Genomic DNA, 18,176 nt, shown 5'->3' with positions numbered 1-18,176 from the left:
TAAGAAAGTAGTAATAGATAATACCTTTTGTAGCTATTGAGAATGAGAAACATGCATAAAAAACCGTACAATATAAATCCAATATATCCTAAACATAGACCTTTCTAGTTTCTTTCATTCAATCAAGAGTAATGATGAATTATAAAGGGTTCAATAGGTACACTCTAAATATTAATATTAAAACAATAACAGAATTCTAAATGTGTATACTAAATATTAAAGGAAACCTGTTCAAACTTGTTGCGTTCAGATGCTTGAGCAGAACGTCAAAGATCTGCCCTCCCTGGATATCTGGGGAAAGGAATCACATCTCTAATATTGTCGATGCCAGTGGCAAACAGAACCATTCGCTCAAAGCCTAGGCCAAATCCACAGTGTTTGACGGTCCCATAACGCCTTAGATCAAGGTACCATTCATATGGCTCAAGTGGGAGGCCCATCTCCAGTATCCTGAAATGACCAAAGTAGTTCCCAAGGAATCAATTCAAAGATAATGGATTCATCACTTGGGATTTCTTGCAAAAGAGTTGCAGTAAAAACATCCACAAAGAATGAAGCTCAATAAAGCAGTACCAGCTAAAGGAATTGACCCTGAAATACCATTTGATGCCAACCTAGGTTCTTTTTTTCCATGCCAACTAATAGTGTTTACCTCCTTGCCAACGGTTGGATGAAAATGTACTATTTTTTTTCCCTGTGCTTTTAGCCACACAAGGCATAATGGAATATGGGGAGCACATTTGGAGATGGCAATCCCCACCCCACCCCATTGCTACCATTAGCAATGCTTTGAAAATCGTGATCGTATCATAAATCGTGGAGAAAGTTGAATCGAATCGTGAATCATATCATAAATCATAAGATTATTTCTATTTTTTATAAACTTGTCAAAAAATTAAATATAGATATATTAAAAGGCTAAATATATATAAAAAAGTGACTTTACCCTATTTTTAATCTATATACCATATAAGATATATTACCCTATTTTTAATCTTATACAATAGAAGCCTGAGATGATACGATCAAGCTTGACTTGAAAGGCAAACAAATCCACATACAATGGCTCTTTAACCTACATATGATGGAAACAAACTCCATCTCTAGTATTAAATAACACAAATAAATCATTTTCTAGTGAGGGCTTAAAAGAAAATCTCCCTTGACAAAACTAAATATAAACAAAAGCATAACAAAGTAGAGAACTAATTCTTAATTGAATTTATTTGAGTCGTAGAAATCGTATAAACCGTAAGATTTATGAATCAAATCATAGGATTCAAACAAAAATCGTAAGATTTTTGCAGAAAGGAATTCGGACATAAGATTTGAATCAAAACTCTTGGGATTCACGATTCAAATCGTGAATCGTATAGTAAATCGTAAGATTTTGACAACATTGACCAGTAGAGGTATGAACAGCCAAAGAGAGCTCAATCCTTTCAGAAGATTCAGGAGTTGATACATGGCAGGAAAGCAACTCAAAAGTGGCACAGAAGGAAAGTTGAATTTTCTATGAATTCTTGGGTTGATGGCAAGGTGACATAAAAAGTTAAGTACATATTTCTAGAATAAGCAAATCAAATAGCTAACTGTGCAGCTAGGGTCAGGAGATCAAGTGCTAAACATGGTCCAACCATTCCTAGCAGATGGGCTATTTCTGATGTTGTAAGGAAGTGGTTCACCCCCTGATGTTTGATCTTTTCCAGAGCTTTCAATGAAATTATCAAATATTTATATCAGCTAACTAATCAATTAGTTAACTAAAATATATTTTAACTACTAGGGGTCATTGCTTGGTGTAATATTAAAATCTCAGGCTGACAAGAAATGAGAATACAGACCTGATTTCAAGAAAGTGCATAAAGCACTGGGATTTTTATATTTTTTACTATAGCAATAATCCTTAATTTAAGCATGGGAAAACCCCTAGAATGCTTCTGTGTATAAATTCTTCTTTTATCAGAAACTGGAAAATTTTATTTAGTATCAGAAATGACATAATATTAACAAAATATGGACTTTCTATATGATGTACAACACAGAGCTAGCCATGTAGCTGCCCTATACCCCTAACAGAGGCCCAGGCCCCATAAAATCCTGATTCTGGTTTTAATGCAATGGATATTCTCCCCATACCAAAGCCTGTCTGCTAATACTTTCTTGAACTAGTGAAACAGCAAGTGTATTAGCACAAGGAATCTGAAAGAAACTTGCACCCAAGTTTGCTGCCGATTGCCATGCTTCTCTTACCATACTTTTTAATAGTAATATGATAGAATATGCAGTATGCACTTACGAAAAAAATAGAACCAATAGGTAATTAGGTAGTTTGAACATTTCAGTTTAATTAGGGCCCCATGACCCAAACCCAAACAAGTGCCTTGAAATCTCAAATTACAAGCGCTGTTCATTTAAAAAACAAAAAAGTGGAGATTGAATTTCTAGAAGGTCCTAAAGTTCTCTCCTCTTGAACCAGATGAATCTCTAAAAGCCTTAACTCTATTCTCAGCAACATATTCCCAGTCCTAATTCTTTGAAACTTTCATCCTTTAACCTTGAAGTCTTGAAACCCTATAAATATTTTATATCTTAAATTCTCTACATGATGATTGTATTACAAAGATCCAATAAATCCCTTTACAATTGAAATGGGAGAAGAGAAACATGCTTTCAACCACTTAAAAGTTTTTTATCACATGTTTGAGGAGGGTAGGGAAGCTCCGAAACACAATACTCGATTCTTGAAATGAATCCAAAACTTTTAGAGTCTAAAGAATATCCCGTTTTAGCACATCAAGTACCACTGCATCATAATTGATTATCTCTACTCGCTCCAAGTGTTATATCTTTTGAATGCATACCCATCAGGGTAAATCTCTGGATCTTGAGAAATGAGCTTTAAGTAATCTTAGAATTAAGAAAAAATGGAATATAATCTAAGTTTTCCAACATAGCTGCAGTCAAGATGGACTGTGGCAAACTGCTAATGTTTTTGCAATGCAAAGACCAAAAAATACTGCCACATCTTAAATCTAGAAAATATGGCTGCCTAAAAGACACAAGTAACCAACCCTTTTCATGCATAGGAAAAGGTTTAATCTGCACTGCTAGACTGCTAGTTGCATGCAATTTCTTGCAAATGGAAAGTATACCAAACATCATAGCACAAGGTACTAAATTAAAATTAAATGTATTCATCAGAAAAAAGGTACTAAATTAGATGGTAATCTTTTCACACCTTTTCTCAATGACTTCATGGCGCTCCTCTCTTTGGCTTCCACCAATTAGCTCTCCAACCTGGAAAAGGAATAGAAAAATCCTTAGGTTTTACATACTTGCAGTTGTAGGTATTGGACTATATTAGCATATTTTAATAATACATATTCCAAGAATGGTATAAAACTTATTAGGAAATCATGATAATATATTGTAAAATACTCTACATAACAGTAACAGAAGTAACCAATCAAGGATGTGAGATGTCTCTGTAGGGCAATAAATTTTATACGGTCAAATAGAAAGTTAATGTACCTTGGGTACAAGCACATCCATTGCAGCCACTGTCTTCATATCATCATTGAGCCTCATGTAAAATGCTTTAATTCCTTTTGGGTAATTATACACAATAACAGGCTTTTGAAATATTACCTCAGTCAAATATCTGCATGATTCATTAAATAATCATTTCAGCATATGCAGTTCAAATAAAGGAACAGCTCCCTCACATCTATGAGATAATCAAGTACCTTTCATGCTCAGATGCTAAATCTATTCCCCATTCAACCTTATTCTCAAACTTCTTATCTGTAACTTTCTCCAAGAGTTCCACTGCTTCTGTATAAGAAATACGCTTAAAGGGGGTTGAGGAAACCATTTTCAGACGATCTATGGCACTTTTGTCAAAATGTTTAACCATGAATTCCAAGTCATCAAGGCAGTTGTCAAGTAACCACTGACAGAGAAATTTCACATATGCCTCTGCACAATTCATATCATCCTACAAATGCAAACAAACTTAGGCTGTTTTAGAAATATAAATATGTGTCACTTCATATAACTAAACCACTACAATTAGAAAGGAAAGATTATACATTATCCCTCCACTGCAAGTTAAAGACATCAAAACATGAAGAAAAATAGAAATAGAATAGGAAACCATCCCAACCAAACAATTAATACTGGATCAGACCACATTAACAAATATTTTAATGCATATACCATTACCACAATTTAAAATCAACAAAGCCAAGCTTAGTCAATTATATATGAGTAGCATAACTTTTGGAAACTCAACCAAGAGTTTAGAGTTGAATCAACAAGTTACCAAACGATTAACTTAACTTTGCTCTTGGATGAGTATTTTCCTCCTTTTCTTTTCTTTTATTTTCTTTTCTTTTCTTTTCTCTTCTTTTTTACCTTACTTTTCCAAATGCTTGTGAAATAATTTTGTTTTACTGTGAAAATAGTAAACTAAGCATTTCACTTCAATTATATAACACGAAACCATTATGACAACAACCAAGAGATCTCCCCTCAAGAATTAACATTTTGACTCAAAGTAAGCAGCAACTCTTGCAGCTGACATCAATGAACGAAATCAGATAAATTAGGATTACAACCAGATGCATAATTTCTTCAAGTTGATTCATTTTCGTACCAAATCAAATCTACAAGGAAACTTGACCGAGGTCACTTTCTCAGGTCCAGTCAAGCTTCTTGAGTATTGTTTGGTTGAGGGGGGAAATGTGTAAGAACAATGTTAATAAGTACCTCCAAATCTGCAAACGCTATCTCAGGCTCCACCATCCAGAACTCCGCCAGATGTCTTGATGTGTGAGAATGTTCAGCTCGGAAAGTTGGTCCAAATGTATAAACACTACTGAGAGCGCATGCAAAGCCCTCAACTTGGAGTTGCCCAGATACAGTCAGAAACGCTTGCCGAGCAAAAAAATCCTGGGAATAATCAATCTTCCCATCCTTTTGGGGGAGTCCAGGTTTAAGTTTGGATCTTTCTTCCATCTTTGCAAAACTTTCCTTGGCTTTTGTAAGTTCAGCAACGGCAGCAGATATATCCTCCTTGCTTGCCTTAGCCGACTTCAATCGTGCAACATTTTCTCCTTTCTCCTTGACAAAAAATCTGGCAGCTTCTAGTTCGGCTTCCGAGGGTGGTGGGTTCTTCTGCAGTTCTTTCTCCAGCTTTTCCGCATCATTAAGCAATGTTGTAACCTGAAACATTTCACCTGCACCTTCACAATCGCTAGTTGTAATGATAGGAGTATGCACGTAGAGGAAACCATGCTTCTGAAAGAAGGTATGGGTGGCATATGCCAACGCATTCCTGATTCGAGCAACCGCAGATATCTGAAACAAAAAAGTACAGAACTCAAATGTTATAATTTAATTACAGAATTAGCCAAGGAATGCAAGGAACTAGAAGCAAGGTCTTCCCTTTAGTCGTCACCAAAGCTTTGGACAAGGAAGAAAACATATCAATTGTAATAAAGTAATTAAAATTTTCTTTTCTTCTATAAAAGCACGAGACTTGGCCTCTCCAATTCTATTCTCACTGTGCTATTGATGCAGACTGAGCCTCTGAGTTTGCTTAATTTCCTGCATTTCTTAATTGGCATTTTTGTGTGGGCTTGATGGATTTTGTATTTCTGTTGATGGGTTCTTCCGTTTTCCTGTTACTCTGAGATAGGCAACGCAACTACTTAATTTTTCTAATTCGCTAAAGAGAGTGGAGATGGGAAGAGGGAAGAGAGGAGGAATACCGTGTTGGTTCTTGGTCGAAGATGCACAAAGTCCCTCAGGAACTCGAGAGTGAGCCTGGTCTTGGGCAATGGGTATTTAGCGGGGTCGACGGGGCCGACATCGATGACCTTCTCGACCTTCAACTCGACATTTTGCTTGGTCCCTTCAGGAGGTTTCTTGAGCTCCCCTTCAACGTAAACGCAAGTACCGGTGTGAACAAGTTGGCTGAGAGGTGCAACGGAGGCCTCGACAATGACTTGCAGGTTGGCGGGGCAAGAGCCATCGTTGAGTTCGAGGAACGCAAAGGAGCCCTTTCCTTGCTCGCGCCCAGTCTTGACCCATCCACCAACGGCGACCTTCTGTCCGGCAAGGCCGACGCCGCCGTCGGGGCGGCAGATGATGTTGCGGATCAGAACGCGGCAGGAGAACTTGGCCCAGATTGGTGAGGAATCACCGTCGTCGGCTAGGGTTGTGGAGGCCATCTGTTGAACGAGCGGCGCGTCGCCTGCCATTGGCACCTTCGCGCCTCTGCCCTGGGAAGTCAAGCAGCTTCGTCACTACCAACTAGTACCGAGAAAAGGGAAGGGTGGTTCGCAGGAAAAATCCCTAGGGTCTAAGGGACAGCCAAGCAAGGAAGTGAAATGCACTGGCGTGGGCATTTCAGTAAATATGAATGTACATAATTACTATTACAGCTTTCAGAATCTAATTATTTACTTTTCGGTTTCAATTGTCTCGTTGTACTGTAGAGCTCAGAAGGTCGCAGGGGTACAGGAGTAACAGGACAGGACGGATGATCATCGGATTCATCGGTTGCGACTGCCACCTGGACGGCTGGACGTGATAATATAGAACTGGGGCGGGCTGGACGGTTGCCCCTGCCATCCGATTCATCATCTGTACTTAGCTTGCATAAATTTATTAATTTACCCTAATTTTGTTTTAAAGGGTATAAAAGTTAATTTTGATTAAAATGTCCTTATATATATATATTAGTAAACATGTACATGCATTGTATTTGTACGATTATTTATAATTTATGAACAGTTTTTTAATTGTTATAAGTGAACAGTTTTTGAACAATTATAAATAGGCAGTTTTTTTGAGTGAGATTAAATGACATATATGCCATTTTTTATGCCGCTTTGATAAGGAATAAAAACATCTAATGAAAAGTACAAAAAATGGGGCTATTCTCTCTAGTAGTAGCATGTGCCCTAACATGTAACATGATATTAAGGTGGTGTTTGCAATCAATGTTGTTTTTCCATAAGTGTTTTTGATAAAACGGTGTTATATTGGTATATGATTTTCTCAAAAAATGTGTTTTCTATTTGGTACCATTGTTGTTGCTGCCACACTGGCATTTTTCAATGATATGTCATCATAATGTTGAAAAAATGAGAAAGTACACTTAAACCACACCTTTCTTGATTTTCAAGGCATGGTCTAAGAAAATGTATTTAAAAAAATATGTATAACTAGACATTGGGCATTATCTGAAAAAAATGGATTTCAGATGTAGCATCATTTTTCAAAGAAATGGCATTGATTCCAAACAACTATTAAATAGCCAGATGAAATTTGTTTTGAAACCGGGTTCAACTATGCTATGGAAAATATATGATATCCGAAAAACAACTGACTAACAAAATCAAATCATAAACATGGTAATGAATAAAGTGTTATAATTCACAATTGGATTTTGATTGGTCAAAACTCTTTCCAAACCATATCTTTTCCACATCATAGATTTTCCCTTTGAAACCAGAAATTCAATAACAAAGTTTTTTGTTTCAGTTTTGAAAACAAAAAACATATACACGATCTGTTTCCAAACCAAAGGGTTTTAATTTGTTTTAAAAATCAACAAGAAAACAATTCACATTGTAGAACACCCTATAAGATTATAAAATAATAGAAACTGAACTTTAAATGTAACAAAAAGTGACACTACTTGGATTTCTCTCATTCTTTGTGGAGAATTTGAGATACCCACAAAGGAGAGGAAGATGTGTTTCAAGTTGCCCATCCTACACATTTATGATATGTATTATGCAGATTCATTATTATTGAAGAAGAGACATACTTTGTGATCTAAGGAACAATTGCCCACTACAATAACTCCATGACTCGTGACAAAATGTTGGCTAGTAGCAAGATTTTGAAAGCTTTACGTTGATTTTGTTCATTGAAAAAAATGCCTCTTCTTTTTGGATTTTCATTGTTTTTTATGTAGATGTGCTTTGCAGTGTTCTCACACCAACCTCGTATACATTGCACGTGCGGATTAGAAACATCTCGCCATGAATGATAAAATAAGTATAGTAGATGTTCCCAATGTGCTGTTAAATTGGTGTGAGGAGCTGGTCTGGACTTCTTTTTTATTTTCTTTGTTCATCCATCACTACCAATCAGTGTTATGTGCTTTATTTTGGAATGCTATATGCATGCAAAACAAGTGGGAAGTGTGGAACTACAACTACACGTACACCCTTCACTTTGAAAGAGATTCAACAAGTGATAGTGGAACGCAATCCCACCAATCTTTTATATTAGCACTCGTATATGATGAATAGACAATCAACAAATTGCATTTTACAAGAAACAGAGATCAATAGAAGACCAAAAAATATTATACACCATGCACCTAAGGCCCACATTCAAGCGTTTCAATTCAACATAAACAAATTCCTATGGACACTAAGTATCATGCCAAGGTAGGTATATGCCATTGATAAGCCTCGATTGGAAGCAACAGCAGCTGACTTCTCCGATCTGTAGAGAATCTCCACGTTCAGGTTCAGCGACAGAATCAATCCACTTCGAAGGGGCAAGATGTACAAACATTGCAAGGACCACTATTTCAGATCCTTCCACCAGCTTTTAACTCAATTTGCAATACAATCTTGTTAACACATGAACAACAAATTTCTCTTGTACCTGAGATGCTCAAGCGGCACCATGGATTAAACTTCATATCTTGAAGTCAATTGTTTTCTGGGGGTCCACGAAATCCACCGTATCACCTTCTGTACAGTCGGGCAAACAAAGGTGAGTAGTAGGCCTGCATGTCTCTTCAAGTCTCAGAAGCCAACACAACCATCTTGACTTTACACCCAACAAAATAAGAAAGACAACCCTGCTATAAACTTCAGCTGGGTAGCTTCCTAGCATCTGCCGATACAATTTAACTTTTCTCAATCCAAGAATGAATATACCACAAACTCATACAATCAACTTCAACCAAAAACTTTGAAGACAGCTCAGAAACAGTGCACCAACTGCTCAAGTTTGCCAGCCGTATAATGCAGGCAAATTCTCTTTTGTTTGCAATAGATCTTTCACTGGACCCACCCACCTCAACAAGAGCCTCATGCCAAGGAATCAAGAATCAGTTGTAACCTCACAATATCCCATTTAGGACCCGCTGATAATAATCGTACTGACGTGTCCGCCATGCATCTAAGCTGCTACTTATCAGGGAAAGCACCAATGACACGCATTGCTGTTTCAGATAATTCAGCACTCTTGTAAGACTACAGTAAAATACACATAATAGGAGATGGCGAGGAACAAAAAAAGTGTATATGGTAAGAAGTTAAAAAACAATAAGGGGAAAGCGGAGACCTGAAAACAGTCTCAAAAGACAATATTAACAAGGAAAAGAAATATACCTCTTCAGTTAAACTCAAATGAAATCTTTTTCTAAGGTTCTGTATTGTCCGGGGACCACCTTTAAAGCATGGAAAACCAGAATCCTGTGTCCACATTTGGAACAGCACCATAAGCTTACATACGAACCAGATATTTTAATCCTATACATAAAAATCAACTGAGAAACGATTGCTTAATCTGATGCACTAACTCCATCAGTAGGCACAATCAACTTAAAAGTCCTTCACAGTATTGGATACGGAATTTAAACTAAAAAATGATGTATATTACATGATACAGCACCAGTGTGTATGGATGTCATAGGCAAAGAGTGACCCACCAAATACCTAACCAACATGGGGGCAGAACAAGACATGAAACAGTACATAGAAATGTGCCATCTTGACATCTTGGAACTGTAGAACAACTACTCCTGACCAAGCTATCACCCATAAAATTAAGCCAATCTCAACATCCATCTTAATGAGCTCTGCATCCTATTCTTTGGCATAGAGCTATTAATTTAACACTAGGTATCTCTATCAGACTAAGATTCTGACAACTTTTATTATAAATAGATCAAGAACTGTTATTGGATGACAACAATAAGGTTGAAATCAGAGGTGCAAGTGAACTTATTAAAGAGAACGATGCCAAAATAAAATTTGCTCAGCCACCTTGTTTCCTTGCACTGGACAAGCTACACAGGGAGGGTAAACCAAATCAACTGATTGCGGTTTGATCATTTAAACCAGGTTGACTAATGAAATTCCTTTGGGACCTTGAACGGCATTCTTCATCTTCCTAAACCGCATATGTAAGTGATACAATATTTCTAAAAGTAAATAAAAGAAATTTCATTATAATTGAAAAGGTCAATGTCAACTAGGGTGATGAGCTGGAACCCCCCACTACATAAGAAAAAACAATAAAATGAAAATTTAAGAAATTACATCATTGCACCACTCAATAGTATCCCTAAATCTTGAATTAAAATCTGACTTGTCCACTTCAGAAAAGTATGGATTCAAGACCATTGTGCACTTGCACATGCAAGTGGAGCAATGGTTAATAAATTTCTTTGCCACCTGCTGGTAGGTGTAAAAGGAAAAGCCTTATAGTGGTAGAACAGACATCAGAGTGTTGGTAATATTATATCTGTAGTAAATGCCATATGGATTGGATTCAAAGCCAAGAAAAATTCTTTGCAAAAGTCACAGGTGGAAACATAAAAGTGTGTCAATACATCTTTGGCATCCAATCTACATGCCTCAAAAGCTTTAAAGTGTCAAGATCATCACCAGATTATGTTGTGCTATTTGTTTCTGTTTATATCAATTATTTATTTTATTTTATTGTTTTTTCTTACATTCTGTCAGCATGGGGAATTTCTGTCATTTTCACTTGTAATTTAACAGCACACAAATAGAAAAAGGGGCTGCTGTTCAAATACTTTAGCAATTTTCAAACCTTTTGTTCTCTTTCCCCTTTCTAAATCTTCATCTTTTTTCTATTCTTTCACTCCAGTTTAAAAGAATACCTACATATCTTTCAAATCCAAGTTAACATAACCCAAAGCCTGCTGAGAAGAAATCGAATTTGGTTTGCTTATCAAGATGTATTGAGAAAAACAGTCATGCAATTACTACATATCTAATTACAAGCAAAATGTTAATTGTAATACCTGCAACATTTCAACCAGAAGTATGATGCGTTCTGCATGCTTACGACATGTTAGGAAACCTTGTATGCATAATACCTGCAGGCATAGCAAAATGCATAACTAAAAGATCGTGAAGTTTGACATGTGCAGATAAATCATGCAAAAACAAGCAATAGGAGCTTTCAAATACTTTAAAATAGTCAAAGAACTCGCTTGGAACCCCTTCAGCATCAGAATCCATGACCTAGCATGACCACAATATTCTAATCAGTTAACGATCAAAAACTAAAGATATGTTGATTATTTATTGTGTACACAAGTGGAAAGAATGTAATCTCTGAATTTGTGAAACATATAACCTCAAGAAGTTCTCTAGTTAACTTAAATGGTGCACTCTCAAAATTTACACCCCCTGGTGAATTGGAAAGCATAAACCCAAAATCAATATGTATAATATGGCCTTCTTCATCCATCAAGAGATTTCCATTGTGCCGATCCTTCACCTGGACAACCAAAAACAGAGTTATGAGCAAACAGGATCAATAAATCAATCCATAAGAATGGATGGAAGAAGCATAAGGAGACTCAATATGAAACCCCCAAACTTTTTTTTTTTTTATTAGTTGAAACCACCAAACTTCATCCACAAATTTTTTAGAAAGGTAAATTTTATCAAAGAGAAAAACCAGAAACATGGGGGAGAGACTCCCGCCCCAAAGAGATACAGCAGAAACATGACCAGACAAGCAAACCTCACAGAGCAAAGCCATCATCCCATACAATTTCCCCTAATGATCATAAAAAGTCTATATTTAAACCCAGAAAAAAAGACTACATACAGGGGCCCATCTGACCATCAGCCTTTCAAAGGTTCTACAATTCCTATCCCTCCACACATACAAGCACACTGCCAAAGGAACCATCCTCCTCCAAAGCAAATTTCCCCAACTAGCAAAAAGCAGCTACCCTCCAAGTAGATACCAAACAACTGATGCTATGAGGTTCCACCCACTGATACCAAATAGCTTAAGCATATGATGCCAAATTGAACAGGCAAAACATGCATTGGATGAGCAGATGCCGAAGGTTTTCCTCAGCTGAACCACAAAGGCAACAATGATTGACAATTAAAATTCCTTAAGATTTCAAAACATTAATAGTGGGGATCCATTGATCGCCATTGATAAAACTCAGATCTGAACCAGAATTAGTTTGTTAATAATAGAGAAGAAAGATAGAAGAGAGAAGAGGGAAGAAGAGAAGAAGGAGAAAAGGCCAATTCGCAATTGAGAGAAAAATCACTCTAGTCGGCCAGATTTATAATTTTATATTTATAGTTTTCTATAAAAAACAGAATGACTGTTATGCCCCTACTTAAGTATGGGACACATCACTCAACATAAACATTACACCTCACACCAAACATAAATGAAAAGACCAAATTGCCACATACAGTCGACACTAACACTCCCCATCAAGCTAGTGAGTATATGTCATATAGTCCCAGCTTGTTACATATGTAGTCCGCTCTTCCCCAACTCAACCCTTTGGTGAACAAGTCTGCCCATTGACTTCCTATGTGAACATGAGCATACTTATCACTCCACTAAGTACATTCTCTCTCACAAAGAGAAAACCAACATCTATATGTTTTGTTCTCTCATGAAAAACTGGATTAAAAGAGATGTGGACTGCAGCTTGGTTGTCACAATAAAGCTTCATAGGAATATCAATCGAGTACCCCATCTCATGTAGAAGGTTCCTCAACCACACTAGTTCACAAGTTGTATGTGTCATGAATCTACATTCAGCTTCTGCACTGCTGCTTGCCACCATTGTTTGCTTCTTACTCTTCCATGTCACCAAATTACCCCCAAGAAAGGTACAATAACTTGTAGTGGACCTTTTGTCAGACACAGAATCCACCCAATTAGCACCAAACTATCCCTCTATTTCAAGTTTTCCTCCACTCTTATATAACAAGCCATGACCAGGAACTCCCTTCAAATAATGTACAATCCTTAGAACTGCATCCCAATGTGGAACCCGAGGATTCTGCATAAACTAACTCACCACACTAATTGCGAATGAAATTATCTGGCCGAGTAATGGTTAGGTAGTTTAACTTATCCACCAACCTCCTGTACCTTCCAAGATCTTCAAACTCCTCACCTGCATCACTACTCAACTTGGTATTTGGTTCCATAGGTGTTTCAGCTGGTTTGGCACCTAACAATCCTGGTTTCAAGTGTCTTGGCCTTGTTTAGGGAAGATACTTCATTGAGAGAGCAGAATGGCATAGATTCTAAATGTTTTAAAACGCAGAGGCATAACATGAGGCATTCCACTACCTAGAGGCGTGAGGCACAGTTCAGAACGTAAAGGCATAAGCCTCCTTAAGAGGAGGGGGATGAGGAGGGAGTAGGAAATGGAGAAGAAAAGGAATGGGGATCTCTTTTTTTTATTTTTAATAAAAATCTTTTATATTAAGAACAATGAGGATGCATATCAGTAGTTGAAGGGGGGGAGGGGGGGTCTTTTCTTTTCTTTTCTTAATCTTTCCCTTCCCTTTCCTTTTTTGTCTTTTTATATGAGGTCTGCGTGAGGCATACACCTCTAGCATGCCTCATTGAGGTGTACGCCTCAGAAGTCAGAGATGTCAATGCCTCTAGCATATGCCTTGGGGCATTTTAGGGGCTCCTTGCTAGGAGGCGCGCCTCTAAGCATACACCTCCCATGCCTTCTAAAATAATGGTTTAAAAAATTCCAAAAGAAAAAACAGAAAATAGTGCATGTTTCAAAAATAGGCATGACGGTATAAATGAGGAAGGAAGCAACACTCACGAGGGTGAAAGATAGGTATGTTCTTCATAGGTTAGCAGGGATGGTTATAGATTGAATGGAGTTAACTAAGAAATTGGACTTTTGTTAGGTGAGATAAGAGAAGACCAGAAGCATTTCCAGGAGAGGTAAGAGAAAGGAAGACATTAGAACTTAGAATAATAAAATAGTATAGAGGATAACTGAGATTGGAGTGGGATGTTACAGCAGTTGTGAACGGGAAAGTGAAAGACAGAGAGGGTTGCTATGAAGAGAGGGGATGGTGTGTGGATATGGATATTTGAGTGACACTACATTGAAGACACTTTTTAGTGACAATTGAGAGTGGTTTTTAGTGGATGGTGTGTGGATATGGGTAGTGGTATGAGATATTCCTTGTTATCTAATTTTGATTGTAATGATTCTTATTATCTGGTATGAAAGCAGTTCAGAGATATTCCTTGTATTAGTAGTCTATTCCTCTTTGTCTTCCTCTTCCAGTTGGAAGCTGATGTCAATCAAGTGCTGAAATCAAGAGAAAGGAGTTTTTGTGGTAGAATTTTATTATTGGGTGTTTGGGCCTGGAACCAATAGAGAATTAGAGGTACAAGTGTCGGATTTTAGGTATAGGATTTCCTATGCACATTTGATGCTGCACCACATCTGAAACTATTGAGGAGGTTTGTGGTGTTTCTTCTTCAATGTTGACCACCAGTGCGGCAGTGCATATAGCTTGGAATAAGAATTGATGCTGCAGAAATCTTGATATGATACTTGTGTTGGGACAATGTTCCCTACTACATGTTTTGGATAGTACAACTAAAATTTTTATTATATTATTAATGTACAAAATAGGTGCTAAGGATCACCACAAAGGGTGAAAATGATAAAATCCATCCCAAACTCCCAACCAACAACAAAAAACTCCACTTTGACCACTCATAAGGGCAAGAAAAGACAACTACATACACTAATAACATATTTTGTGAGTCCACACCAGATAATAGGAATCCTCCACACAGAATATGCCATTGTGTGTGCATGCATAGCATGCAAGTATGAGGGAGAGGGAGCGGAGATGAGCACAGGAAAAAGAATACTGTACCTGTAGAAGGTAGCACAATATGGAATATCCGGCCATGCTTTCAACAAAATTTCTCTGCACAAAAGTCAAAACAGTCAAAATTGAAAACAATTAACAAATTCCATTACAATAAAAACCAAACTACTGGAAACTGGAAAGATAATGCATATCCAGGCATCCAAATCAGACTTTCTGAACAAATGTGTAATAAAACTACATAATCTATTTCAATGCAATACTGTAACTAACAGAAAGCCTTTGATGAGATGTAAGGGTCTGTCACTAAACGCCACAAATGAGGAAGAGCTCTATGCACAGAGTATTGAACATAAGAGGATTGTTTTTCATCCTGAAGATTCTGAAACGTCGTTATTAGCCTCAAAAAAAGTTCGATAACAAGCAAAGTATTAAAAAACATTATACAGCACCAAACCTCTGTTCTTGGTCATCGACTAAGTTTAAAGTTGACAGTTCTTTTTGTAGCTCTTTGTTTAATTTTGAAAGTCTGTTCGAATCTCCCAATGGCTTTGTGGTTTGATCTATTCTTGTATCTCCTTTGTACAGCCTCTGGTTGTACTTTTCTTTTGAATGAATTGATACTTTACTTCTTATAAAAAAAATCATTATACAGCACCAATATAACAATATAATTCCACCACTGGTTTACACGGTGCAAGAAAAGTAGAGGCCGACAGTATGCAAGAAGTACAAATAAAAATATTTCATGGTTGTTGCATTATACTGCATTGAAAAGAAAATCATTTTCTCATGCCTAACACCAAAGGGGGCAGATAAAATAAAACCATGATAGAAGTGCAAAAAATATCCAGGTTAATGATCATACATGTTTTACAGGTCAATATTGACAACATAGTTTTCAAGGCACCAAGGCAAGGCTAGGCGACAGGGGGGGCACCTTGTCACCTAGACAGGCGCCTAGGTGATGGATTTTTTTTAAGTAAAACCATATATCCTAGGGTAGTTCCCTAGGTTCCATAACCATCTTTCCTTAATTATTATTCATAATTTTCATAAGAGAAGTATAAATTTCATGTTTAAGCCTAGAAAATCAACATTTTATGAGAAGAAAAAGAAGAAAGGAAAGAGAATTCAAAAAATATAGGGGCTGAACCCCTACTTTTGTTATAGGCAAGAAGAAAAGAAAAGGTGGAAGAAGAAAAATGTGTTGATTGGTTCAGGTTTTGAAAATTGAGGGTTCAATCAAGGATCAAAATTTCGATACGATACAACCCTGTATCGGGTGTATTGTATTGTATCTTTGGGGTCCTGATACTTGTTTACAGGTGTTTTCAGGGACCCATTTTTTGAATATATATATATATATATATATATATATGTAAAAATGAAATTGAAAACCAAAGAAATAAAAAAAAAAATAGGAGGAGTATCGTTATAAGTACCGATTCACCTCTGCCAATACACAGAGGTGTATTGATACTTTGAACCATGGGTTCAATACAGCAGTTAGCAATGTCTGTGTTGATTAAACCCTAACAAAATAAGAAAATAATAAAAAGAAATTAGTATATAAACACATAAAATGAATATTCTAGTTTAATAATGTCTATTTTATAATTATAATGTCAAAAAATAAGAAAATATAAAAGTATTTTATAACCCAATGCACAAAACTGCTTGGCGACTGGGCGAGGTGAGCCTCCAAGGGCGCCTTGTCGTCTAGGCACCCGCCTAGGCGTCACCTTGACAACTATGATTGACAATTCAGGTTGAAGATAAACAATTACCCCAAAAAAAAAAGAAAAGAAAAAGATTCAAGCAGATTGACAATTGGATTTGGCGCAATAAACAAGGTTGATGCATATCTATTTCAGTGTACCATTTTCAGGACCCAGTAAGACCTAAAACAAAACGTCTAAAGCACATTCCCAGCATATGAGCCAATGCCTTTCAAGTTTCAAAGAAAAAAAATATAACTTTCACTATTCACGATGTAGTGAAACATTACTAACACCAAGAGGTCTCTTAACTTATTTTTGTCAGAACTATTAGACTAGAAAATGAGTGTACAAATGTATACACCTTTACTATATAATGTGCAAACTTGCAAGTGGCCTCATATTAATGCTACTGCCACCTTTTAAAAGATGTAATAAACCCAATCAAATTTTTTTTCAGTTTTTTGATACACATGTAACGCACATGCCTCTTCAGTGGTACAAATAAAAAGAAAGACACAAAGCAAATACAACAAGAACAACCAAAAAAAAACAAGGGACAACAGCTCCATCCCCAATAAAATATAACTTTCAAATACACACAAGTATGTGTGTGTGTGTGTGTGCGCATCCCCGCTTCCCCCATATGCATATCTAATCTGCCCACTAACTGGAAAAAGGAAGGTCATGATACTGCAAAATAGAAAACAACATAGCACAAATATCAAAATAGAAGACCTGGTTACCAACAAACCCCCATCAAAAACTGCAACACAGCTATGCAAAACATCTAACCTTTAAGGACCAAATGTCACTCCAACCTTTTCCTCTTGTCCTAAAATATGAGCCTCTGCCCAATCAATGATGCCAGCCATACAAACAACTAATCATTAGAGAAGGATTGCCTCATTCAGACTACCTCTCATCTTATAGAAGATGAGCCTCTATTTATATTTGAAGTTGTACACTAAGCATCTCTTATGGTTCTTTTCTATTTTTCTACAAAAGGTGTGAAACCTGTATACAAATGTGTGGCAAAGACAACTTCACAATGCATAAAATGCATGAAAATCTCAGCCTGTGCATAGATATTTCAACCAGCCAAAATTGGTTAAAGTACCAGCAGATTCTCTTGAGAAGGCAGTTTATCTCAAGGAAGGTGATATATTTTGGTGCACATTTATTTCAACACCATCTTTCTTTTGTGAATCCGGCTCTTGGCATTTTACGTGTCTTAGCTTCTTTTCCTTTTTTTTTCTTTTTCTTAATTATTACAACATGAGTGGCTACCTGCTTGAACTGTTGCAAGTACATATATTTACATGAAACACCTACCCTGAAAGGTTGCAAACTTGTAATTTTACATTAAGAATTCTGGAATTTTTTTAATATAATAACTATAGTAATAACATTCACCAAACAATGGTTACTACAAGGTAATTTGCACCAACAAACTAAGCAGGCTTCTTGTTTTGAAATCAATACGTAAGTGAAAATG

General features: G+C 36.7%; 2 protein-coding genes across 2 annotated transcripts in view; both read right to left on the bottom strand.

The window, feature by feature from the left end:
- Positions 1 to 84: 84 nt before the first annotated feature.
- LOC148851745 (asparagine--tRNA ligase, cytoplasmic 1-like) lies at positions 85 to 6,582 on the bottom strand. Its single transcript, XM_088943845.1, has 6 exons — positions 5,778 to 6,582; positions 4,774 to 5,364; positions 3,750 to 4,000; positions 3,535 to 3,664; positions 3,242 to 3,300; positions 85 to 450 (listed from the first exon to the last, which is right to left on the bottom strand). Exons 1-6 carry the CDS (start codon positions 6,267 to 6,269, stop codon positions 267 to 269), a joined length of 1,707 nt encoding a protein of 568 aa, XP_088799971.1. The 5' UTR covers positions 6,270 to 6,582; the 3' UTR covers positions 85 to 266.
- A 1,676-nt stretch (positions 6,583 to 8,258) lies between these two features.
- The window catches only part of LOC148851744 (phosphatidylinositol 4-kinase beta 1-like), a 55,704-nt gene continuing 45,786 nt past the window's right edge, over positions 8,259 to 18,176 (bottom strand). Inside the window, exons 11-16 of the mRNA XM_088943844.1 lie at positions 15,003 to 15,056; positions 11,437 to 11,580; positions 11,268 to 11,321; positions 11,099 to 11,173; positions 9,435 to 9,518; positions 8,259 to 9,265 (exon numbers count right to left, since the gene is read on the bottom strand). Of these exons, the coding sequence (XP_088799970.1) occupies positions 9,164 to 9,265; positions 9,435 to 9,518; positions 11,099 to 11,173; positions 11,268 to 11,321; positions 11,437 to 11,580; positions 15,003 to 15,056 (513 nt within the window). The 3' untranslated portion in view covers positions 8,259 to 9,163. The remainder of the gene's footprint in view (positions 9,266 to 9,434; positions 9,519 to 11,098; positions 11,174 to 11,267; positions 11,322 to 11,436; positions 11,581 to 15,002; positions 15,057 to 18,176) is intronic.

This window comes from Nelumbo lutea, chromosome 5 (assembly GCF_056320005.1).
Source record: "Nelumbo lutea isolate HS-2025 chromosome 5, American lotus-T2T, whole genome shotgun sequence".
Taxonomy (NCBI): domain Eukaryota; kingdom Viridiplantae; phylum Streptophyta; class Magnoliopsida; order Proteales; family Nelumbonaceae; genus Nelumbo; species Nelumbo lutea.
This window is presented reverse-complemented; position numbering and strand designations above follow the sequence as displayed.